General features: G+C 52.0%; 2 protein-coding genes and 1 pseudogene across 2 annotated transcripts; all 3 read left to right on the top strand.

The window, feature by feature from the left end:
- The first annotated feature begins 272 nt into the window (after positions 1 to 272).
- On the top strand, positions 273 to 822 carry LOC129086537 (60S ribosomal protein L26-like 1; annotated as a pseudogene).
- Positions 823 to 4,302: 3,480 nt separating this feature from the next.
- Positions 4,303 to 9,583, top strand: CCL5 (C-C motif chemokine ligand 5). The gene is made up of 3 exons (XM_054592987.1): positions 4,303 to 4,378; positions 5,566 to 5,677; positions 9,496 to 9,583. Exons 1-3 carry the CDS (start codon positions 4,303 to 4,305, stop codon positions 9,581 to 9,583), a joined length of 276 nt encoding a protein of 91 aa, XP_054448962.1.
- Positions 9,584 to 12,447: 2,864 nt separating this feature from the next.
- Positions 12,448 to 22,436, top strand: HEATR9 (HEAT repeat containing 9). Its single transcript, XM_054593100.1, has 15 exons — positions 12,448 to 12,535; positions 13,895 to 13,944; positions 14,428 to 14,600; positions 14,856 to 14,982; positions 15,206 to 15,262; positions 15,453 to 15,509; positions 16,164 to 16,221; positions 16,553 to 16,683; positions 18,650 to 18,832; positions 19,159 to 19,251; positions 19,361 to 19,480; positions 20,736 to 20,809; positions 21,266 to 21,317; positions 21,735 to 21,821; positions 22,056 to 22,436. The coding sequence occupies exons 1-15, from the start codon at positions 12,448 to 12,450 to the stop codon at positions 22,434 to 22,436; spliced, it is 1,731 nt and encodes a 576-aa protein (XP_054449075.1).
- Positions 22,437 to 23,722: the final 1,286 nt, after the last annotated feature.

Below are 23,722 nucleotides of genomic sequence, written 5' to 3'. Positions count from 1 at the left end.
GCGAGGCTGTCACCAGAGGGCGACGCTAGGAACGGGGGTGCGGGAGGCGAGGAGGAGGATGAGAGCCAGCCTCCGAACCCCGGAAGCCCATCAACGAGCCCACAGGGTCTCGAACCTCTTACATGCAACACGATACATGTGAGTCTGTGGAGGTCTCCACATGTTTGGGCAAAGTGTTCACGGCTTCCATCAGATTCTTAAAGGGCTCCCAAAACAGGTTGGAAGCAATCTCTCTCCTTCCAGATGAAGAAACTTAGTGGCATGAATAAGAAATGAATGAGGAAAACCTACAGAACCAGAAGCGGCATGTGGGCCTCTTCCCCTTCGCAGCTGTCACGGAAGCGCCAGCGGTCAAAACGAAGTTCAGGCCCTTTGTGCCTTCTGATCAGAGCAAGGACCATACAAGGCATTTCAGTGCACATCCCACAGTCACAGAAAGATCATGTCTTCCCCTCTTTCCAAAGAGCGGAGGCGGAAGTACAACGTTTGATCCATGCCCACCCGAAAGGATGGTGAAGCTCAGGTTGTGCGAGGACCTTACAAAGGGCAGCAGATTGGCAAAGTGGCCCAGGCTCACAGGAAGGAACGTGTCACCTGCACTGAACGAGTGTGATGGGAGAAAGCTAATGGTACAGCTGCTCGCGTGGGCTTCCACCCCAGCAAGTGGCTATCACCAGGCTAAAGCTGTACCAAAGCCACAGAAAGATCCATGAGTGTAAAGCCAAATCTCGCCAGCCAGGAAAAAGGGCAAATAGAAGGGAGAAACAATTGAAGAGATGCATGAATAAAGTAATCTTATATACAACTTTCATTACCAACTGAAAATTAAAAAAAGAAAAGAAAAGAAATGAGCGATGTAGACCAACCACACTGGCTGGACGGGGAGGGCAGAGGCAGCTTTGTGGCGTCTTGCCCCGCCTTGCAGTCTCCTGAGCATGCCCAGGCATTACTTCCCTGGATCCTCTCGACCACTGCCCTCACAGCGGGTCAGCCAGGCAGGGCCTCCTAGTTCCTGGGCATACAATGCAGAGCAAATTATAGCAATAGTTGCCATTCACTGAACTGCAACCTCAGGTACCACACTGGTTCATTTACACAGGCTCTTTGATTTCATCAAAGAGGAATCAGGGAATTTCCTGGTACGCAGGGGAAAAAACTTTCCTTTCTCCCTGAGAGACAGAAACTAAGATCAAAGCAAGGAAACAGGAATTGAGCTCACATGGAAAAACTGAACAAACCTTAGCAAAATTGTCAGGATTTCTCCAGGAACAGTGGAGTGTGGTAGAAAGTCTCACAGGATAGAGTAGCAGAAAGGGAATTACAATTAGGTCCTTCTCCCTCCTCTGTCCGCCCCCACAGTCCACTGCAACCACTAAAAGGGAAGAAAAATATGCCTGATGTATGTACTCATTGCCTGTTCCCGCTTAGCAACCCCACCACCCAACCACTTATACACAAACACACATGGCAGAAAGGTTCGCAGTGATGTAAAGATAAGGATCACACCCTGGCTGGTGTGGCTCAGTCCTGCACAGGGAAAGATCACGGGTTCGGTTCCCAGTCAGGACACATGCCTGGGTTGCAGGCCAGGTTCACGGTTGGGGGCGTGCAAAAGGCAACTGATTGATGTTTCTCCCTTCTTTCTCTCTCTCCCTTCCCCTCTCTCTAAAAATAAATTTAAAAATCCTTGTTTAAATAAATAAATAATAAGGATCACGTTGGTCCATCTGTGGGTTGGTTCCCTCACCTCTCTCCTCAACTCGTGCCCCAACTCACGTATTTGGTATCCAGGGAAGAGAAAAACTTTCTTTTCTCCCTGAGAGAGAGAAACTAAGGTCAAAGCAAGGAAACAGGAATGGAGCTCACATGGAAAAATTGAACGAACCTTAGCAAAATTTTCAGGATTTCTCCAGGAACAGTGGAGTGTGGTAGAAAGTCCATGAACCCAGACTTGGGCTCAGTGTTGAGTTCTTTAGGCTATGGGGCCTTAAGCAAATCATGTAACTGACTCCCTTGCTTAAAAATCAATAAAGGTCAAGTAAAAATAAATTAGAGGTCGCTAATCCCAATCTTGTCTATATTGTCGAAAAGCCTAAAGTAGAGCATATCCTGAAAGTGACTGCCATTTTCTTACTCTGAATAACGACATGATAATAGCTACTATTCTTAAGTACTTAACATGCATCTGGCATTGCACTAAGAGCTTACACGCATGAGCACAGCTATTGGGACTGCGGAGGGGTCAGTACGATTGTCCCTGGTTTATAGATGAGGACATGGAGGCCAGGGAGAGTAAGTGACCTGCCCGGTGGGAGGAACACCGAAGCCCCTGCCCTTAACCAACAGGCCCCACAGCGTCCCCCGTGTCCGGTCACTAAGGGGGCTGTGTGACAGGCACGATTAAAACAGGCAGGACATCATTCTGTGGACGATGGATGTCTCTGAAGTGCTTGCAATCTCTCTCTTCCAGTGAGATGGCCATGCCTTCCAGAATTGGGTTTCTCCCGCTAATTGGTTCATGAGGAAGGAAGGAAGGGATTCTTGCGACAAGCTTAGAACAGCGCCTGGCATCTAAAGAGGACACCGCCACTGTTGAGGGCCTGACTGAGTGTAGGCCTGGCCGTCAGAAACACCTGATGAGCTCTGTGAGCTGGAGGACCTTCATGAGCACTTCTGAGGCTCAGTTTCTGCTTCTGCAAAGAGAGATTAACCACCGCCCTGCCTCAAAGACATTGGGAGGAAGAGAGAACTGGAGGTCTTCCCTTCTGGGTCACTCAGCCACCCTCAGCCACCACTACCTATATGACAGTAGCCAGCCAGAAAATGGTCTTGGTATAAGACTACTTTTTTTTTTTTTTTTTTTTTTTTTTTTTTGCCACATTTTTTAAAAGTGTGGTTGCTTTTTGCGACTGGCCAGAGACACTTTTTGCTTAGATGATTCAGAAGTCAACTCCAGCCCAGGCCAAGGTGTCCCTGATTCTGACTTATCCAAACAGGAACCGGTGAAGATTTACAGCACCCAATTCTTCGGAGCGGGTAAGAAGCCTGGCTCTCCTTAAGACCACCCCATGGGTCCATCTCAAGGATGTCCCCAACCACGAGCCTTTTAATGGCGAGCACCACTTGGGGGGCGGAGAGCGGAAGCCGGAGCTAGGACAGCCCGGTTCCGATCCCATTTGCTGTGTGTTCCTAGTCACTTCCACTCTGCGGGCCTCCGTTTCCTCTTCTGCAACTGGAGAACATGGAAAAATGATCCCTAAGTCCCTTTGCAGCTTTCATAGTCCGTAGCTTTTTGTGTTTTAGAAATGGAATGGGATTCCAGCATTTACTGATCCTCGTGTGTAAAATGGGAAAATGGAAACAAATAAAGTGAAATCAATAAAATAAAATGGGGAAATGGGCATAATAATAGTAAATGAGTTGGCCCATGTGCAGCCCTTAGAATAGTGGCTGGCACGGAGCAGGCCTTCGGCAGGCGGCTGATAGTCACAGTCCATCTCTTGCCCTCTCCGTCCCCCACAAGTCTGTAAGCTCAAAGACATTAAGCAATGTGTCCAAGGATCACCCAACAAGTAAATGGGGGTGACCCTGAGGCCACCACCCACTCCAACCCATATCTGGTAGTGCCCAGTTCAGACCTAATGCCCCAGTCACCTCCCTTGGGGGCTATATGTTAGAGGACCCCCCCTTCTCAATAGAACACCTCACAAATAACATCCTTCTGAGGATGACAGAGAGAAGATACACACTTGTAAATCATCAGAAAGAACTTTGAAAACAACCAAATAAACACCTGGTTGTTACCGACTCGGCCCTAACTGCCCCTCCCCCTGCCCGTGCCCCTGGGGAAGCGGCTTCCTGCCCTCTGGGAGGAGCCCTGCCCCTGGGGATGGTGCTGAGGATGCAGCAGAGAGGAGGCTTCCCCGCCAGCCAGCGCAGGTGCCAGCTCTCCTTGAGGACAAACGGGGAACGTGAGCTCCCTCTGGGTCTGAGGGTGGTGAGGAGGTGAGGAGGAGAGGGAGGGAGAGGGAAAGTGAGTAAGAGGGACAGGAAAAGAGGGAGAGGGGGAGAGGGGAAGAGCTTCACACTTCCGGAGGCTATTTCAGTTTTCTTTTCCTTTTGATGAAATTTCAGTTCTGATGTCAGCCAATGCATGGCTACTATTTTGGGAACTCCCTCTGGGAGGACACTCCCTCTACTGGTCAGACTCGCTCCCTATAAAGGGCCTGCCTGAGCGGCAGAGCATCCCTACAGGGGACCCCACGCAGCACAGGACCTCCCACAGCCTCGGACACAGGTACCATGGAGGTCTCCGCTGCAGCCCTGGCCGTCCTCCTCCTCGCCGCCGCCTTGTGCGCTCCTGCATCTGCCTCGCCATGTGAGTCCCAGTCCTGGCCGCCTGAGCCAGACCCTTGGACCAGCCCAGACCTTGCCCTCTTTTCAACTATAGCATTTGTATGGTCTGGGATCTATGGGTTACATTCTTACTTACTGCTTTTCCTAGATGTCCAGTGGTGCCTGTTAGATGTCTAAGCCGCTTCGTGGTGGACCCTCTGATTAACTTTTCTGTGTCTTCAAAACCTATGCCCCAAGTTTGCAGGTGCCCACTGAGTGCGGACTGATGCTCGTGGTCTTAGCAGGCGGGGGCAGCTCCAGCTGACCCCAAAACATGACTGGCTCGTGCCTGACACCAGCAGGCCTTCTAAGAAACTTTTAAGCACTTAGCTGAAACCTTCCTGTGGCAGCCATATTTTTCCCCATTTCGTAGACAGAAAAAAATGGGGCTTGGGGAAGGGTAATGAAAGCTAATTAAACATTGTACCTACAATGGGGCAAGTATTATGCTGTCTGCTTTATATATGTCATATATTTAACACTCACAACTACTCTTTGAGTAGCTGTCCTTACTTACAGATGGGGGAACAGAGGCCCAGAGAGGTTAAGGAACTTGCCAAGATCACACAGCTAGGAAGTGAAGAACCTGGCATTCAAACCCAGTTCTATTTGGCTCTTAAGCGCTCCTCCTCCACTGGGAAGTGGCAACCGACATTTCTCAGGGTCACCCTGAATTAACTGACCAGCAGAAATCCTCCTCCTCCTCTGCTAGAGCACTTCTTGCTCTGCCTCAGCCAAGGCTCCTAGGACCCAGTGAGCATCTTCGCTCTGAGTTTTAGAAGCCTTCTCCCAGTCCACCATAGATCTCAAAGAAACCAAGTTCTGAATCCATTGAGGATCCTAGGAAGGCAAGAATAAGGACAGAGGGCCCAACAAGTCAGGAGGAGGCCCAGCGTGTCCTGAGAGCCCAAGGCATGGGGGTGACGGTGTAGAGAGAAGGCCACCGCTAGGCTTAAGGATTAGATGAGGGATTTGGGAGGTCCCCTCAGTCCTCTGTTGGAATTCCCCTCTGTCACTGTGTGCCTGTGGGCAAAGTGACTCTACTCTCTGAGCCTCTGTTTCAGCCCCAGGAGGGTAACAGTCTGTCTAAGATAAGTCATATAAAGCACCCAGCGCGATACCCTGTGCACACTGGCGGTAAATACAAGGTCTCCTTCCTTCCTTTCCCAGATGCCCCCGACACCACGCCCTGCTGCTTTGCCTACACCTCCCGCCCACTGCCCCCCACCCACGTCCAGGAGTATTTCTACACCAGCAGCAAGTGTTCCATGCCAGCAGTCGTGTGAGTCACAGTCCCATGGAGCCCCCCGGGGTGGGGGAGGAAGGGGCCTCTCTTGTTGCAGAGCCCGTCCACCCACGCCCCAAGCCCTCTGGGAGGGTGCCCCACCCACTCCCACCCATCCCCTAGCTGCGCAGACTACCGTGGCTCCTCCCTCTCCAGCTTCAGGTTCCCCAGCTCTCATGAAAAGGGTTAGACAAGGTGTTCTCGGAGGATCCTCCCCACTCTGATGGACTAGGTTAGGTCTCCAGTCTTTACAGATGTGACTCTTGACTTGAAAACCATCTGCACAGCCCCTGCATGTAGATCAACTCAGTCATTTCTTTCCAGTTAAGAACCCGAGAGCCCCCCACAATCTGCAACCAATCAAACAAATCCAACTACAACCTCAGAGGAACTGGGGAGGAGCAGTCAGAAGCTAGGGTCCTAGTTACGGTCACTTGTGTAAAAAAAAAAAAAATTTATGGGTAAAGAAATGAGATTCTTTAAATATGCAAGCTAATACATTTGAAAAAAATATGTAATAATCCCTACTACCTAGGGAGTACCTACTCTGTATCAATATTGTACCAACTATGGGTCAACTATTATGCTGATTGCTTTATATATGTCATCGTATTTAACACTCACAACTACTCTTTGAGTAGCTGTTCTTGACTTACAGATGGGGGAACAGAGGCCCAGAGAGGTTAAGGAACTTGCCAAGATCACACAGCTAGGAAGTGAAGAACCTGGCGTTCAAACCCAGTTCTATTTGGCTCTTAAGCGCTCCTCCTCCACTGGGAAGTGGCAACCGACATTTCCCAGGGTCACCCTGAACTAACTGACCAGCAGAAATCCCCCTCCTCCTCTGTTAGAGCACTTCTTGCTCTGCCTCAGCCAAGGCTCCTAGGATCCAGTGAGCATTTTCGCCCTGAGTGTGTCAAATGTCTCTAAATATCATCGTACCAGCCCTGACGGGTACGCATAATTCTCTCCATGTTACAGATAATGAAACTGAGACTCAGAAAGGGGCGAGGTGCCCAAGGGTGCCCAGGAAGTGAGGGGTAGAGCCTGTCTCTGGACCCTCCTCTTTGTACTGTAACAGGGCCATTAGTGATAGTTGCTTAAGAAATTTAAGATGACAGAGACTTAAAGAATGAAAATGGGGCAATCATGACATTTCCTATATAATGGTAAGGTTTGTTTTCTTTTTTAAATTATTTATTTTCTTTAGAGAGAGGGGAAGAGAGGGAGAGAAACATCAATGTGTGGTTGCCTTCCCCATACCCCGCTCCTGGGGACCTGGCCACAACCCAGGCCTGCGCCCTGACTGGGAATCAAACCAGCAGCTCTTTGGTTTGCAGGCCAGCGCTCAATCCACAGAGCCACACCAGCCAGGGCAAATGGTGAAACTTTTCTAATCCAAAAACTCTTGTGACACTGGTAAAGTTATAGGTATTCAGAGTTGGCCTTTGGTTCTAAAGACTCCTTCAAAATATAGCAGTCATATTTAGCACTACTAATTGCATTTCTAAAAACAAACATTTCTCAAGATAATAAAAAGCCGTTCTCTGAGCACCTGTTAAGGACAGGCCGAGAGGAGTAAACCACCCACTGTGTCCTCAGGGGTCTAGCAGTCTGGTAAGAGGAGGAGGCCAGGCGGGGAGGCGAGGACCAGCGCCTGCATAAGAACATGACAAAAGGCTTCAGGGGTCAGGAGAAGGGGTTTAAGGGGAGTTTGCTGTAAAAGGTTCATCTGAGTCGGGAAGAGAAGAGCCAGAGGGACTGGGTGTACCAGGCAAGGGACTGTCACCAGGGGTCTCCTTTGGTTTTCTCGAGTCTGAGGGCTTTGAGTGCCCTCAACGAAGCGAAAGCGTTAGCGCTGCCAGGTGTGGCATGCGCGGGGACAGGGAAAGCCTAGAAAATAGGGGTCCAGTGAAGAGGCATCATCGTCCGCGGGAGTGTGGGGGAAGGCTGAACAGCACCCGAAAGGAAAGGAAGGGGACAGGGTCGGGGGCCTTCAGAGGTGGAGTCGGCAAGCCCTGTCCGCTGATGTGAAGTCAGGAGCGAGGAAGAGAGGGGTTGAGGGTGATGCAGTGGCTCCAACCCAGGCAGCTGGAGCAGTGGGGAGTCCCCTGAAGTTCCCTTTAAAGAGGAAGGAGCACCCTGGCCGGAGTGGCTCCGTTGGTTGGAGCGTTGTCCGGTATCCAGAGGGTCGTGGTTTGATTCTGGTCAGGGCGCACGCTGAGGTTGCGGGTTCCATCCCCAGCCTGGGCATGTACGATTGCCCGTCCGGGTGAGTATGGGAGGCAACCAATTGATATTTCTCTCTTACCTCACTGTTTCTTTCTCTCCCTTCCTCTCTTCTTCCCCCTCTCTCTAAGAGCAATGAAAGAGAGAGAGAGAGAGAGAGAGAGAGAGAGAATCCTCGAGTAAGAATTAAAAAAAAAAAAGAGTGAAGGTACCAGCATGACCACCCTGTGGAAGTGTCTAGCAGGGAGCATAAGGCTGAGGTTGGCAGCTAGGGAAAGGGTGTTGGGACTAGAGATATGACATTCTTTTATAGGACGAAGGGCTCCCCCAGTATAAGAGTGGCGATGAGCGTTGTCTTGGCCGGCTCCAGAGCTAGTCTCTTTGTTAGAATCCCAGCTGGGAGCCCATCTCAGCCTCTCTGAGTCTCAATTTCTTCATCTGTAAAGTGGAGTAAAATAGTATTATATCCCCCACTGGGTCAAAGCAACAATCATAAAATGAAAGATAAAATTAAAACATTTCCTTCTCCTCCCCTAAATGTGTTATTATAATAATAGCAGTGACAAGTGAAACGTGATGAGTGAATGCAATCCATTCACTTATTCAATAAACATCCATTAAGCACCCACTTCGTGCTAGACCCAGGGCCAGAGACTTGGGAAAGCACACGGAAAACAAAAGGGCAGCAGCTTTAAGTAATTCTCATGGAACAGGTGAAGGTGGTGGCCGAGATGGAGCGAGAAAAGCGGCAGGAGGGAAGTCGGGCGAACAGAGGGTGCCTGGTATGGGCGCAGGGGGAGAAGGCCACGCTGCACGGAGGAGCAGCCCTCCCAACCTTCTGACTTCCTGGCCGCAGGCCAAAGAGGCCGAGAAGAGGAGACAGTGAGTCAGCAGGACTTCCTGTATGCCACTCGGCCTAACCAGGGCAGGGTCAGGTCTGAAGCTCTCTCACCACCCAAAACAAGAAAGCCAACACTAGGAGGCACAAGAGCCCGGGATGCCCCTTCCGCTCCCTTTCTCTGCTCTGCGCCCCAGGAGTCGGGGGGTGGGAGGAAGATGGTCACAGGGCCCTGAGGCTCGGGACAGGGAAGCAGCTCCACTGAGAGCCAACGCTATCCACAATGGAGCAGGGAAAGGGACCAGAAAGTCCCCGTTCTCACCAGGCCACCTGATCCTTCACTTTGTCTGAAAACGTCCCAAAGGGGAAGCCAAAACAAGACAGGGCCAGCAGACGGGGCTGGCCCCAAGGTAACATGCTCACTGGACGCACTGCCACCTGGGCCCGCTCTCGGTGGACGAGCTCTTCCTGGGCTCCGTAGGCCCCACGCACCCTTAGCTCCCGCGGAGGCACGGCTCAGCGCCCGAGTCACAAGGCACACAAATCTGCTTCTGGCTTGGAGGCCTTGGGATCAACTGAAGAGCAAATATCCTTCCCTTAAGAGCCACAGACACAGTCATAGGGAGCTCGCCAAACAGATCCAGCCGGCACCACCATCTTCTCCCCTTCCGCCTCAATCTGTCTCCTTCCCAAAACTGGCCATCTAAGCGCTGACCAGGCCTCACTCTCGTCTTCTCCTCTCCCACAGCCTCATCACCCGAAGGAAGCGTCAGGCGTGTGCTGACCCACAGAAGAAATGGGTGCGGGAGTTGATCAACACTTTGGAGATGAGCTAGGATGGAGGGCGCCTCGAGGCCGAACTTGCGCGAACTTTCTCCTTGCTTCTCGCTCTTGTCCTGACCAGCTTTCGAGGCTTCTCCCCAATCCCCTACTCCCACCCCTCCCCGGAGGGCCCAGATTCCACCACACAGCAGCAGTTAGGAAAGCGTCCCGCACGTAAGCCTCCAAGAGCTCCCAAGGCTCTGCAGCGCACACAGGAAATCTCCAGGCTTTGAGCTTCGGGCACTCTGCTCAGGCACGGCTCTGCGGTCAGTAAAGAAGTCGGCGCGCTGTGGAGTCGAAGGAGGGTGAAAAACCTGGCTTCTGTGGAAACGTCCCGTGGCCAGAGCTCCGACCTCAGCCCCTCTCTGGGATAGGCTGCCTGGCAAAAGGGACAAATTAGCTTTCCATTAAAATCCTCGAGGCAATTACAAAGCTGGTGCCTGGTTTGATTCCCTCCTCAGGATCCCGCCTTCCTCATGAACGTTATGCACACGAGGGTCCAGCCAGACACATGTCTGGTGTCTACCCTAGATCTGGGGGCCGTGGCCCTGCACAGTGAGCAGGGCTGGGAGCACAAGCTCTCTGAGAAGGCACATGCGCGGGGCAGCGCAGGTCAAGTAACTAGCAGCTTATCCGCCCTGGGGGATACTCTACACGTGCTCCTGGAATAGGTTTAATGGCAATCCCAAAACACCTCAGGTCTTTCCAATAAAGAGAATAAATACAGAGGTGGGAGTACTCCAACTTTCCCATCTATGTGTCCCTTCACAGGAGCATGTATTAACAATACTATCGTCATAATTATAGACAGCATAACTGAGCGCTCACTATGTGCCAGGCGTTGCTAGCCCCTTACACCCATCATCCTTCACCCTCACAGCCCTTTGGGGTTAGATAGTATTATTAACTATGTTTACTGCTGGGAAAACCCTTGGCAAATGAAAGAAATTATTTCCCAAATCCCCAAAGTTTAAAAAAAAAAAGTGGGGGAGGGGTGAGACATTTAAAGATTTATTTATTTATTTTTAGAGAGCGGGGAAGGGGGGGAGAGAAGCATCGACCTTGGACCTGGCCTGCAACTCAGGCATGTACCCCTGGCAAGGAATCGAACTGGTGGCCTTTTGGTTCACAGGCCAGCACTCAATCCACTGAGTCACACCAGCCAGGGAGAGGGTAAAACATTTAAACCCATCAGGTCTAATGCTGAAGTCCATACTTTTTTCTTTTTCCCCCCATATTTAATTTGCAAAATTTCAAACCTAAAGAAATTTGCAAGAACACACCCACAGATCCTTCATCTAGGTTCAGATATTAACATTTTACCATATTTGCTTTATCTATATGCATATGTGTACGTGTGTGTGTATATAGTTGATACACCATTTTTTCTGAATCTGAGAGTAAGTTGCAGATGTGATTTCACTACACATCAACTGGCTGCCTCTAGCACATGCCCCACCTGGGGACCGAACCCACACCCCAGGCATGTGCCCTGACCGAGAATCAAATCAGCCACGTTTGGCTTTGCAGGATGACGCCCAACCACTGAGCCACACTGGAGCCGCCCCTAAAAGTTTAAGTATATATTTTATGCTCAGAAAACTGGCTATTGACACAATATTATTTTCTAATATACAGGCCATGATCGAATTCCCACAATTGTCCCAATAATGTCTTTTACAGCTGATTTTTAAATCCGGGATACAATTATGTACACCTATTGAATTTAGCTGACATGTCTTTTTAGTGTCCTTTCACAGAATTTTTGTCTTTCAGTACATGGATACTTTTTAGGCATTCAGATCAGATTTTTATAGAACACTTCATTTGAATTTGCCTAATTGTTTCCTCATAATTAAATTCCAGTTAAACGTTTTTTGCAGGAACACTAGAAGAGTGACGCTTTCTCAGTGCAGCACATCAGGACACATGATGTCAGTTTTCTAGTGATATTAAGTCTGATGGCTTGTTGGCCCATCTTTCCTTGCTGTGGAGCTGCCTGCTGTGTGCCAGGCACTAGGCATTGGCTGGGCAGGAGGCGGGGGGGGGGACAGAGGGGCAGGTGTTGGGAGCAAAATAAATTGGTGAATAAGCTACCAGCCACAATCTTTTACTTTCAGGCTGTTCATAGTTCACTGAAGAACATGGGGGGAATCTATGAAGAGATTAAACATACAATAAACACTTAACAGGAAGCACTGCGCTGACCAGTGTGGCTCAGTTGGATGGGCATTGTCCTGCAAAGCAAAATGTCGCCGATTTGATTCCAGGTCAGGGCACATGACTCGACTGCAAGTTCAGTTCTCAGTCGGGGTGCATATGAGAGGCAACCGATGGATGTTTCTCTCTTACATGGATGTTTCTCTCCCTCTCTTTCTCCCTCCTTTCCCCTTTCTCTAAAAGTAAATAAATAAAAATCTTATAAAAAATGAAAATAAATAAAGGGAGCCCTGGCTGGTGAGGCTCAGTGGATTGAGTGGGGCCTGCAAACCAAAGGGTCACCGGTTTGATTTACAGTCTAGGGCACATGCCTGGGCTGCGGGCCAGGTCCCCAGTAGGGGGCCTGTGACAGGCAACCGCACATGGATGTTTCTGTCCCTCTCTTCCTCCCTCTCTTCCCCTTTCTAAAAATAAATAAATAAAATCTTTAAAAAAAAAAAAAAAAGAATGGAACTGGAGCATTCTATTTCCCTAGGAGACCTGGCTGTTCTGCACAGGAAGCTTCTATCTCCAGAAGCGCAGACACCCCGCTAGTTCCTCTTGTGAGGCACAAGACAGGTCGCCCTGAGCCGTGTCCCCGCTCCTCCAAAGGCCCTGTGTCCTACCACCGCCACCACCCTGCCCGAGTTGCCTCTGGCCCCACCAGGACTTGAAAAGGATGGCCTACGAAAAGTCAGTCGACATCTCTGACTTCTCCAGGTCAATGTTCAAGCACCCATGGCTGGAATATCCAAACAGGAACAAAGGTGAGGCCAGAATGGAGAGGAACAGAATGCGGGGCAAGGGTCTGAAAAGGAAAGCTCCCTGGCTCCCTTCCCACGCAGGGGTCTGGGGGAGTTCAGCAAATCCATGGGAGGGGCCAGGGCAAGACCCCTGGACACTTTGGTGGCTCCCCGCAACCCTCAAGTCTCCAGGGTCCTCTAAGGTGGGGCATCTCGTGTTTCTTCCACTTCTGCTCCCACACCAGCACCCCGGCTCTCTACCTATTTCTTACACCTCTAAGTCTTTGCATAATTGTTCCCCGTGCTTAGTGCTCCTCCCCCTTAGACTTGGACTGAAGACTCCACTTGTGCGTAATCTCCAGGAAACCTTCCCTGATCCTCCCAGCCAGGTCCAGGGCCCCTCCTCTGTCCCACCTGTGCCTCCATCTGTCTTCACATTTGTTTCCCTCTGTTAATCGCTGATGAACAGTTCAGTCTCAGTCCAGGGGTTCTCAAAGTGTGGTTCCTGGACCAGGAGCATCGGCATCTTGTTAGAAACGCAAGTGCTCACACCCAACACCAGATCCACTGAATGAACGCTCTGGGGAGGAGTCCCAGAAATCGGTTGGAACAAGCTCTCCAGAGGATCCTAACGCGCACTCAGGTTTGAGAACTGCTGACGGAGGCCAGTGGTTGTCACCATGAGCCGCACATTAGAATCCCCTGGGGAGCTTCCTAAAATACTGAGACCGCTTCCTCAGAGGATCTGTTCTCATTCTGTTAGTCTCACGTAGGGCCAAGGCATGTTAAAAGGTCCCTCAAAAAATTCTAATACGCAGCCAAGGTTGAGAGCCACTCTGCCAGACAGACCAGTGTTTCTCCAACTTCAAAGTACAGGGTCCAGCACAAATAATGTCCCTTTTTTAAAAGCTGATAATCTATACCAAATCTTTTATTACACGTTCACATCGTAAGCATGTAATTCGGTAATGTAACAACATCCCGCTCCAGCACGCCCTAGGGCGTTTTAGGTGACCTGTTCAAACTGCCGTCCATCTCGTGCGAGACATTCGCGTGCCCAACCCACCGCACTCAGGCAGGCGTCACTTCTGCCGGACCCTGTACGGAGGAATCTTGTTAAAATGAAGATCCTGATGTGGGAGGCCTGGGGGGAGCCTGAGAGTCTGCATTTCTGAGAAACTCGCAGGCGATGGCCACGCGACTGTTCCGCACACCACGTTATGAACGGCAAGGTGGCAGAACACGGTGAGCCCCCGCGGACAGGAGCGATGCCGTGCTTACTCCCTGTGCTGGCACTAGTGCTCACTAAATGCTCAATAACAGATGCCCCAGGGGATGGTTCCTGAGCCCACCTTCGTAACTGCTGTCTCATTCACACCACAGAGCTCAAAAAAGCCTTGGCACCTGTTCACCTGCCCTTGTCCTGCTTCCAGGTAGGTAGGACCCCTAACTTTTGCCATCCTAGGAGCTTTGTTGAAGTAAGAGGGACAGCAGACTGTCCCCTCCTATGAAGGCCAGTTCACAGAACCCCAACACTCACCCTTGGGGCTGCTACCAATCCCTGGGCAAGTCCCTTTCCCTCCCTGAGCCTCAGAAGCCCCCTTCCGTGCAAGAGGCTGAGCCTGGCAGAGCCGCTGCGAGGCTGCATCTGTAAGGCCTGGCCTACCAGGTGGGCAGTGCTCAAGGAGGAGTCGTTTTTATTAATTAACACAGGGATCCTCATAAAATATTTTATTTAACAGGGTGCCCAGTTAAATTTGAATTTCAGATAAAACAGTGAATCACTTTTAATATATATATGTCCCAAATATTGCATTCATTACCTGCAGCCCAAATGTAACGGAACATCCTGTGTTTTGTTTGCGTGTTTACTAAATCGGTGACGGCTCTGCCACTCACATACCGCCACACCCCAGATGCCAAAGGAGGAGGTTCCCCCAAGCCCAGAGTGCTGGAGGCAGCACCCGCGCAAGTCCAGCTCGGCAGCTTACCGCCACTCGGAGGTCTCCATGCACTGGCTCACCCTGTACAATCAGCGACAGGAATGGGAGACCCAGAAGATGTTGCAGAAAATGAGAGATTGCCCCAGGTGTGCTTCACCCGCCCCCACTGCTTCACCTCCTCCCTCCACAGCCAGGAAAGAGGAAGAAGGCGTGTGGTGGGGCTGGGAGGGGAGCAAGTCAGCCGACAGACCCCAGGGAGGGCCCCGGGGTAGGCGGGGCTCCTCTGTCTGCCTCTGGCCCCCTCTCTAAGCTGGGCTGAGAATTGGGGGCAGAGCAGAATTTGTGACGGAGGGAAGGAGGCCACGAGGGGACCAAGGCTGCCTGTGCAGTTTCTCACACAGGTACTTCAAAGAGAGTGCTGCCATCCGAAGAACCCATCTCTCCGTGATCCAGCTGACTATGAAACCTCAGAGGAGACCCAAGCCTTTGCTCCCTCCTGGGGACTCCCTGAAGGGGCAGAGGTTAAAGGTCCGGGACCATGGTGGGAGGGAGGAAGGCAGACTCCCTTCCTCTGCGCTCACACCATCCTTCAGTCCCCCAACCCCCCTACCCGCCTCACCCCAATCCTCGCCTGCAAAGTGGAGGGAGGAGAGGAACACGGATTGGATTGGATGAGCTCCTTTTTCAGTTGGAAGCTCTACAACCATATTGACCCCTTTCTTCCTTTCCACTGGCTTCTTTGGATGGGCAGGAACTCACAGAAAGCCTGAAGTCTCCCCGGGAAGACGAGCAGTTCTACGCGGCACAGGTGAGAAGTAGCGAGGGCGGAGGGGGCGTGGCTGCAGGTAGGAGTAGGCTGAGCGGGAGAGTAGAAAGACGCTTGAGGTGGGGGGTGAGGAGGGGGGTTCCAAGAACAAAACCCAGATGTGTGCAGAGAATGGCGACCCCTGGGGCGGTGTCCAAGGTCTCTCCCCCTTCCTCCACCCCCGGTCCTGCAGGCTCTGGGGTGCCTGGGCGTCGGTGACAAGTTTGCAATAGAGACGCTGTTCCAGGTGGTGAGTCTAGGGCTGCCCCGGGTTCAGGAGAGGAGGGAACAAGGCATGAGGTGTATAGAACTGGGCACATGGGCACAGAAAAGTGTCGCAAGGCTGCAAGGACGGCGGCCGGCCCCCGTGAGGAGAGCTGCCCGGTGCGGACCACGCCGCCTCCTGTCTTCGTTTCCTTAAAGGGCAGCTTAATCTAAAAGGGTGGGAAAGGCGGAGTCTGAAGCTCCCTTTTGTCTAAGACAATGGCAGTGAGACTGAGTTCATTCTCAGCCCTGACTGACTCCTTGCCTCCTTGTCTATACGCCGGTGTATAATGGAGAGCGTGCGCCCTTCCCCATAATCTTGTGTGTCTTGCCATACTAGGAACAGGTAGTAGTATCTGCAGTTTCCTAATGAGAAAACGGAAGCTCTGAGAGGCCACGCCACTCGCCCAAGGCCCCGTGGCTACTAGATCAAATATCCAGACGGGTATTTGAACAAAAGTCTGACTCCCAAGTGGTCTTCCTCCCCTGGCTCCATCCTGGCTGTGCTGTCTCTGGGCATAGACAAGTTGCTTTCTAGGCCTCCGTTTCCTTATTTATAAAATGGCATTAAGCTGAGATTCTCAAAGCTCTGGCATTTCATCACCTTACAGCATTTTCCACCACCTGCCTCTTAAATCAGGCCCAGACTGGTCCAGAGAAGGTGGCGCATGAGGCCTATAGATCCTTGGCCATCCTGGGTGAGTGCGCCCTCTCCATGGGCAGGGAGCTGGGGGAGGTAAGACAGGCGGCAGCGCAGCCACCGTCGCCTCTGTGTAAGGACGGGAGGGAGTGGAGTGTGCACCCACCCCACCCTGGCACTTGGCAGTGTCCGGGGGCTCTCCCAGGTGCTGTTGGGCAGAGGCCGGTGAAGTGAAAAGGGAGACTGGAACTGAGGTCAAGCTCAGACCCTGGGAGGATGGGCAACACCTGGGACCTAGTGCTTGGCACCTGCCTTGAGGGCACAGAGGAGTCAAATGGCGCCTGGCAGAGAGGAGGCCCAGCCCTGACCCAAGGACCCTCCCCGTCCAGGTTGCCTGGATAAGGCCGTGATCCAGGCTCTCATCAAGCAGTTGAAGGGGCAAAACGAGGAGCAAAGGATGGATGCTCTCAGGGGACTACGCGTAGCTCTCAACTTCTGGGCTGCTGTCCCCAACGACAAGGTGACTGGGAAGAGCTCAGTCATGGGGCAAAGTACGACACGGTAACTGACGGCGTTGGCTTGGGACTGGTCAGGCAGAAGGGACGCTCGCTCCCCATTTTGATTGGGAAGGCAGGTCCTGCGCACTGTCCTGACCGGAAGCTCTGGCGTAGCCACCTAGCAGTCACACAACCTCTGAAAAGCCAGCTTCTGCAGCCACCGTTTGTCTCTCTCTGACACAGCGACAGTAATTACCTTGCAGCACTGTCGAGAAGACTAAGTGAAATAACGTGTGTCAAGTGCCTAGTTCCACGCCTGGGCTCTCTGAATGGTACCCATAATCATCATCATGCCTAAAATAATGTATTAAAGGGAAACCGCTGTCAAGATGGGACAGGGATCAAGAGAGTCCGCTAACACTACTCAAGATTTTTCCCAGTTGGGTCCTCTTACTTTAACCCCATCATTGCTCCAAATAAACCTAGGCTAAACCGCTACCATGGGCCAGGCACTCTCCTGCGCCCTTGGGAGACATCAGTGAACCAAACAGACCAAGGTGTCTGCTTTTGTTGAGCTTTTATTCCAGTGGGGGCCGACTCTTAAAGACCAGTAACCTTCATTACGTAGGGTGTTAGAGGTAACAAGCACGATGGAAAAGTTGTGTAGATGGGTAGGGTGTTCTGGGATGCCACATGGGGACAGGTATAGGTTGAGATTTTAAACATGAACGAGAGGGAAGACCTCATTCAGAAGGTGTTGTTTGAGCAAAGACAGGATGGTAACGTTGGCCTCGAAGACGCTGAGGGAAGGCGTTCTGGCAGAAGGACCGGGCGACACGAACGCCCTCGGTCAGGAGTGTGCTGGACACATCGAGGACCCGCGGGGCAGCCGGTGTGGCTGCGGCGGAGAGGGACAAGAGGAGGCAGTAGGAAATGAAGCGAGGTCAGAGACGTTAACAGGAAGCCGGGTCCTAGGTAGCCTTCTGGACAACTTGAAGTGCTTGGGCTCTTACTCTGAGGGGAATAGGGGCCATTTGAGCGAGGCAGGGAGTGGCATGGTCTAACGTTTCAAAAGGTTTACTCTGACCGCTGTGTTGAGAAACATGGGAGGAGGGAGACAAGGTGGAAGCAGAAAGACCAAATTAGGGGCTGCGGAGGCAATCCGGGTGAGGGGTAGTGGACACATTTTAAAAGTTAAACCGACAGGCTGAGTGTGAGCTATAAAAGGCAGTGTGGAAGCAAGGATGAAGCCAAGGCTTTTGGCCTAGCAAATGAAAGATGGAGAGACCTGCGGGCGGAACAGGTTTTGAGGCAATACCTTAAGTCCAGTTTGGGGCAGCTTATGTGTGAGATGTCTGTTGGATGTGCAATTTGGAGTTCAGGAAAGAAGTCTGAACTGGAGGAAAAAAATGAGTTGTCAACATATAGACAGCATCTAATGTCATTCAGCTAGATGAGATCGCTAACAAAAGGACCAAGAATCCAGCCTTGGGGTGCCCCAATGTTAAGAGAAGAGGAAGAGCCAGTCCCTGTGGAGTCTAGCAGTTGTTGACATCAGGAGGTGAAGCTGGAAAGACAGGAGGTGACGGTCAGAGAGCGGGACCTGTGCAATGGATGTCGCGGAGTTGTAGTGATGGGTAATGATAGAGTCTCTGTGGGACTTAGGGGCTGACAAAGAGCGGAGGACAGGGTTATTGGAGGAGCGGAGCTGGATTGAGGACATTTATATTTTTGTTAATGCCAGGAACTAGACAGCAGAAGTGTTAAAGGGAGAGCCATTGATCCATTCAGAAGTCATAGAGAAATGAGAGGATGTGACCTCGGAGCAAGTAGATGACAGCAAAACTAAGAAGTATTTAAAACAGTCAATAACATAAGGTCCATTTAGGGAGGAGGGAGAATGGTCTGGAAGCAGCAATGCACTGCTCTCTGAGCAAAGCCTGGCTGAAGGCACGGTCCCCGCCCTGTCACCTCCTGTCTTCCTCTCAGAGGACTCAAGTCGGCGATGAAGGGACGCTCGTGTCTGTGCTGCAGATGCTGATGCAGACACTGCAGGACGAAGCGGCTGTGGAGGCAGCCCTGTGCTTGGGCTTCCTGAGGCCCTGCAGCGACACCGCCCGGGAGTTCTTGCTGCGGTGCCTGCACCAAGGGCCCAGGCCCCAGAGGATGAAGGTGCGAGGGCAGGCGGCTGGGCCCCCAGGGAGCCGGGGGAAACAGAGGCCAGTGCTGACTTCCGTGGGGTCTGGACCCCGTCATCCTCACCCAGGGAAAAGAAGCTTCAGCAGGGAGTCCTGCAGGGCCCTGTGTGTATGAATACGTGCATGCCTGGGTGTGGGGGCATGTGGACGCAAGTGCACATGCATCTGTGTACACTGGATGTGAATGGGTGTCCACTTAAGTACGTGCACACTCAAGAGACAGGATCCCACCAATCCCCAGTGAGTTCTCAGCCCTCCAGATTCTTCTTGGACCCCATCTGCCCTACCTGCCCCCGACAGGCACTTAGGATGCTGGTGAGGAGGATGCATGTACACTCAGCCGAGGTCATCAGGGCCAGCCTGGACCAGCTGTGCCATTCTAGTGTCCTTGAGGTACGCTCTAGGGCTGCCTTGCGCCTCTCCTTCCTCAGCACTCGCACCGGGTTGGAGGGTGGGTGAGAAAAGGAGTCTATCCCTCATGGCCCCCCAACCCTGCCCCCAGCACCGCTTTGAAGCCACGCAGCTGCTCAAGACCATTGGCCTGGAGCAGATCCAGGCACAGGGGCTGGAGGGGCTCGTATTCGACCTGCTCCAGAGGAAGACGTATAATGAGCCCTTCCTTGTAAGTGAAACCAAAGCGCCCAAGCCCAGGCAGCCCGAAGCTGTCTCATCTGCCTCCTCTGAAAACCACTCCTGTCTTGGCTCCCCCTCCACCGCACTGCCCCCTAGAGAACCACATTCACCCTAACCCACTGCGTCCCTAACGCAGCCCCCGTTTTCAGGCCACCATGCCTCTGCTCAGGCAGTTCTCTCGGCAAAGTGCCTCCCTGCTCTGCCTATTCACACTCACTAGTAACTCCTCTCTCCTTCTGCCTATTAGAATATAACAGCTCCTTCAAGACCAGTCCAAACACCAAATCGTTGCAAACAGACTCGTGTCTGCCCTCCTGTGCTCCCTTGCTTTTATCTTTATAATAGATAGCTACTCAAAACTAGCCACAGAACTTTTATCTGAAGACACTCTTCTAAAATGTGAACCAGACTGTGTCTCACCTAGGTATAGGCCTTTGCAATAGCTCCCTGCCACCCTCAGGGTGACCTCCCCTGTCCTTCGCCACCCGAGGCCTGCTCACGCCTCTGGCTTCATCTCAGCGGCTCTCCCTCAGAACCACACGCCTGCTGTGCTTCGAATGCCCGTCCCAATGTACACCTGTGGTCCCGCTGTGCCCCACTTTCAACAGGTGGTTTGGTCACCCAGCTAAACTGAACTATTTTCTGTTCTCTAAATACCCTGTGCTCTCTTGCTTGACTCCAGGCTTTTGTACCTGTCCCGCCTCTGCCGGGAACATCACCGTCCCCCAGCTCTCTGCTTGGTTAACTCTCACTCACCCTTCAGCTTCCAGTTGAGAAGTCAGCTCCTCCAGGAAATCTTGCTGGTACCCAGACTGAGTTAGGAGATCTTCCTGCGCACACCCTACACTTAGCTCAATTGTAACCCTGGTCACAGTGACGTCATTGCCTACTCATTTGTCTGCTTCTACCACCAGACCATGAGCTCTTTAAGGCAAGGCCCACTTTACATGCAGCACAAACTAAACATTCAATGAAGATTTGCATCCTGGCTGGTGTGGCTCAGTGGATTGAGTGCCGGCCTGCACACTAAAGGGTCGCCAGACCAGTTCCCAGTCTAGGGCACATGCCTTGGTTGTGAGCCAGGTCCTCAGTAGGGGGCGAGTGAGAGGCAAGCACACATTGATGTTTCCCTTTCTCCCTCCCTTCCCCTCTCTAAAAATAAATAAATAAATAACTTTTTTAAAAAAAGAAAAGGTTTGGGAAGCACTTAAGGGTACCCCCTGCACCCCCCCTTCCCTCTTCAGGCTATGAGGCAGGCTGTGGCTGAAACAGTGGAAGAGCTCAAGATGAAGCCCACGATGTTGAACTTGGTGGAGGCGTGAGTGGCGTGGGCTGGGAGCTGCCAGGGCCACGTCCTGGGCTGTGGGAAGGGGGCAGGGGGCCGGAGAGCTGAGACCCCGCTGCCAGGCCCCAGCCCTCGCTTGCCCGTGCCCCTGGCCAAGTCCCTCTTTGACCCCTGGACTTTTCTCCAACTGTAAAAAGAGGCCGATTATACCTACCACTCAGGGATGCTATAAAGCTCAGATTAAGATGAGGACACGAAAGGTCAAGTTCTGGACAGGTGTGATTGCCATTCAGCACCTCCTTGCCAATTGCAGTTCCTGCCTTTTCCCTCCCAGCCCCTCTCCTGACCCAGGAAACAAGAGTGAGAAATTAATGAAATCAGCATCACTCAGCAGCCTTTTGCCCAGCTCACTCTGGCCACAGTAAAGCAGCATCAGCCTCCCGGCCGCTGCCCCTCACTGGGCCACCACACTTGCCCCCTTCTCCACAGGCAGCTGACGAGCCCGAGCACCGCGGCGCGCGAGGAGGCGGTCATCTCTTTGGTAAGAGGCTCTGCGTCTCTGACCAGGGGGGTTGACGGCTGGGGCCCCCGGCAACTGAGAATTATGGAGGGGAGAAAAGGGCTGTAAAGTTTGGGAAGGGTTTTGCTTGCTTGTTTATTTTATAATTCCAGCCCTACCAGGAGCTCTTGTTCTTCAGGATTGGAGGTCAGAGGGATAGGGCACAGGAGATGGGTGTGAGGGGCATTGCTAGAAGCTGCAGAAATTGTCTTAACTCTTGCTGATGAATAGTGTGCACCGGAAGCCAAGGCAAGTGGCCTTCTAAGGCCAGGAAAGAGACACCTCAGCTGCGACGCCTACTGCAGCTCCGCAGGCCACAGGGCCGCCTCAGGGGGGCTAGAACATAGACGGGCACGCCCTGGGGCTGGCTACTCAGGCACGGCCCTCTGCTGCTGCCAGGGCGTCCTGGGGATCCGCAGCCCCCAAGTGTTCTACTTGCTCCTGGAAATGCTGGACGAGGAGAAGAACCAGTCTGTGAAGAAGAGTGTAAGACACTCCTGCCCTTCTTCCTCTCCTCAACCCCTCCTCCAAGCCTGTCCCATCCATCCTGGCTGCTTGTTCTTTGTCAGGAGGGAGGAGCGGGGAATAAGCCCTCAGCCACTGTCCCTTGACCTCATTCCATAGCAGCCTGTGGCCAGAGTGCCCCTTCCCTGGGGTACCCACTCCACTCCCAGCCTTAGCCTGAGGCGAGCCAGCCACAGAGCTTTTATTTCAATGCAGCTACAAGAAACATTCATTCTTTTGGCCTCAACTGATCCCTGGATCCAACACAAGCTGAAAAACAAGGTTCTCTTTGTATATGAGGCACCTAAGAACGAGAAGGCAGAGCCTACAAGGTTCAGGGAAAGGCATGAGCACCCAGAAGAGTTACCCATCCAAGACTTTCAGCTTGCAAAGCTGAACCCCTTGTTTATTGCAAAGGCCAGCGCCACATCCAACCCACAGAAAAAGTCAAGCGCCCAGACAGGGTCTGCCCAATACCTCACTTCCGCCTTCCCTTCCTGCTTCCCTAAACCACCGAAACGCAAGCCGCAGGCCGCGGGGCCCTGGGTGCCGGCAATCAGGAAGCAGCTCCGGATCCTTGCCAAAACCTCCACATAGGGCAGTTCTTTGGGCCTGAGGATGCGTCTCGGGCTCCCCTGAGGAAACAATCTCTGCTTGTCTTCCACGAATAAACGCGTCCCTCTGCCGACCACTACTGTTCCCTTCATCAGCGGCTACACAGAAACACAGGCCTCCTCACTCTCGGCTGAGTGTCCTTTCCACTCAGCCACATGTCCTTGGAAGGGAGAGCGAGAACAGAACCAAAGCTGTTCTGGATGGCCAAAACACACCTCCCTAAATTGAGCCCTTGTCTATGCCCAGGATGTAAGGACAAAGCTAAAAAGCTGAGCCACTGCCCAGGGCGGGCTGCTGAAGGGAAAACAGGAGAAAATCCTGGAAAGCTTGGCTCTTGGACAATTTCCTCTTACTAACATGCCCAGCCCACTGCCTCTCTGTCAGCGGTCAGGAGAGACTTAGGTGTCCCCTGACCTCAACCACCCTCTCTGCTGTCCCTCCCCCACCTTTCTACCTACAAAGGGCTTTGGTTTCCCTTTGCTAGTAGCACCTGCCCCACCAATCCCAACAAGCTATGTCCTCCCCATCAAAAAAAAAAAAAAAAAAGACAGACTTTGGGATTAGGTCATCTGAAGTCTGGGCCCATTGTTTACTTGATCTTTGACTCTGAACAAGTTACTTACCTTTCTGACGGTACCTGGCCTACAAAATGAAGAGAGGAACGTGCACTACTTCAGAGAGGTCCTATAAGGATTCATAATAAAAAGCCTAACAGTGCCTGGCACTGAGCAGTAAGCTCTGAAATGTGAACTTGTTCTCCTTTCCTCTTCTCAGTGTTGTCATGTGCGCGTGTGACAGCCAGAGGCTGAAAACATCCTGTCACTCCCGTTCACTTCCCTAGTCTTATTGAAGCAATCTCCTGGGAGGGCATGCTTTTCCCATCACGCGAAGAACAATCAAAGCTAAACAGATGTTCCCTTCCCCTTCCCCATACTCCAGGTTCAAGAATGGTCTAGTTATTCGGAATCCAGCATGGGGTGTGTGTCTTTCAGATTTATCTCCCCACCTGCCCTACCACGTCCGGATTCATGTTTTGCCCCATAGAGAGTTGCAAAAAAACAAAAAAACAAAACAAAACAAAACAAAGAAAAACCCAAGGGTAGTTTCACTATGCTGGAGTGTAAACAACACTGCCTCTTAATAGTATGGCACAAAGACCAAAGACAGGAAAGGTAATCTTCCTCCCTTGCTCAGTCTGCACTGTTGGGTCAGTAAGCAACAAAACCCAGATTTCCCTGGGTCTTCACCATCTGTGGGTGCAAACCAGG

Source organism: Pteronotus mesoamericanus, unplaced genomic scaffold (assembly GCF_021234165.1).
Source record: "Pteronotus mesoamericanus isolate MK-2021 breed Mesoamerican mustached bat unplaced genomic scaffold, CSHL_Meso_final scaffold_408, whole genome shotgun sequence".
Classification (NCBI taxonomy): Eukaryota; Metazoa; Chordata; class Mammalia; order Chiroptera; family Mormoopidae; genus Pteronotus; species Pteronotus mesoamericanus.
This window is presented reverse-complemented; position numbering and strand designations above follow the sequence as displayed.

Coding starts and splice junctions, on each gene's coding strand:
- CCL5 (XM_054592987.1), top strand. CDS start 4,303: ATGGAGGTCTCCGCTGCAGCCCTGGCCGTCCTCCTCCTCGCCGCCGCC. Junction 4,379..5,565: donor TCCTGCATCTGCCTCGCCAT/GTGAGTCCCAGT, acceptor TTCCTTTCCCAG/ATGCCCCCGACACCACGCCC. Junction 5,678..9,495: donor TGTTCCATGCCAGCAGTCGT/GTGAGTCACAGT, acceptor CCTCTCCCACAG/CCTCATCACCCGAAGGAAGC.
- HEATR9 (XM_054593100.1), top strand. CDS start 12,448: ATGGCCTACGAAAAGTCAGTCGACATCTCTGACTTCTCCAGGTCAATG. Junction 13,945..14,427: donor TGCCCTTGTCCTGCTTCCAG/GTAGGTAGGACC, acceptor GCCACACCCCAG/ATGCCAAAGGAGGAGGTTCC. Junction 19,481..20,735: donor CGTATAATGAGCCCTTCCTT/GTAAGTGAAACC, acceptor TTCCCTCTTCAG/GCTATGAGGCAGGCTGTGGC.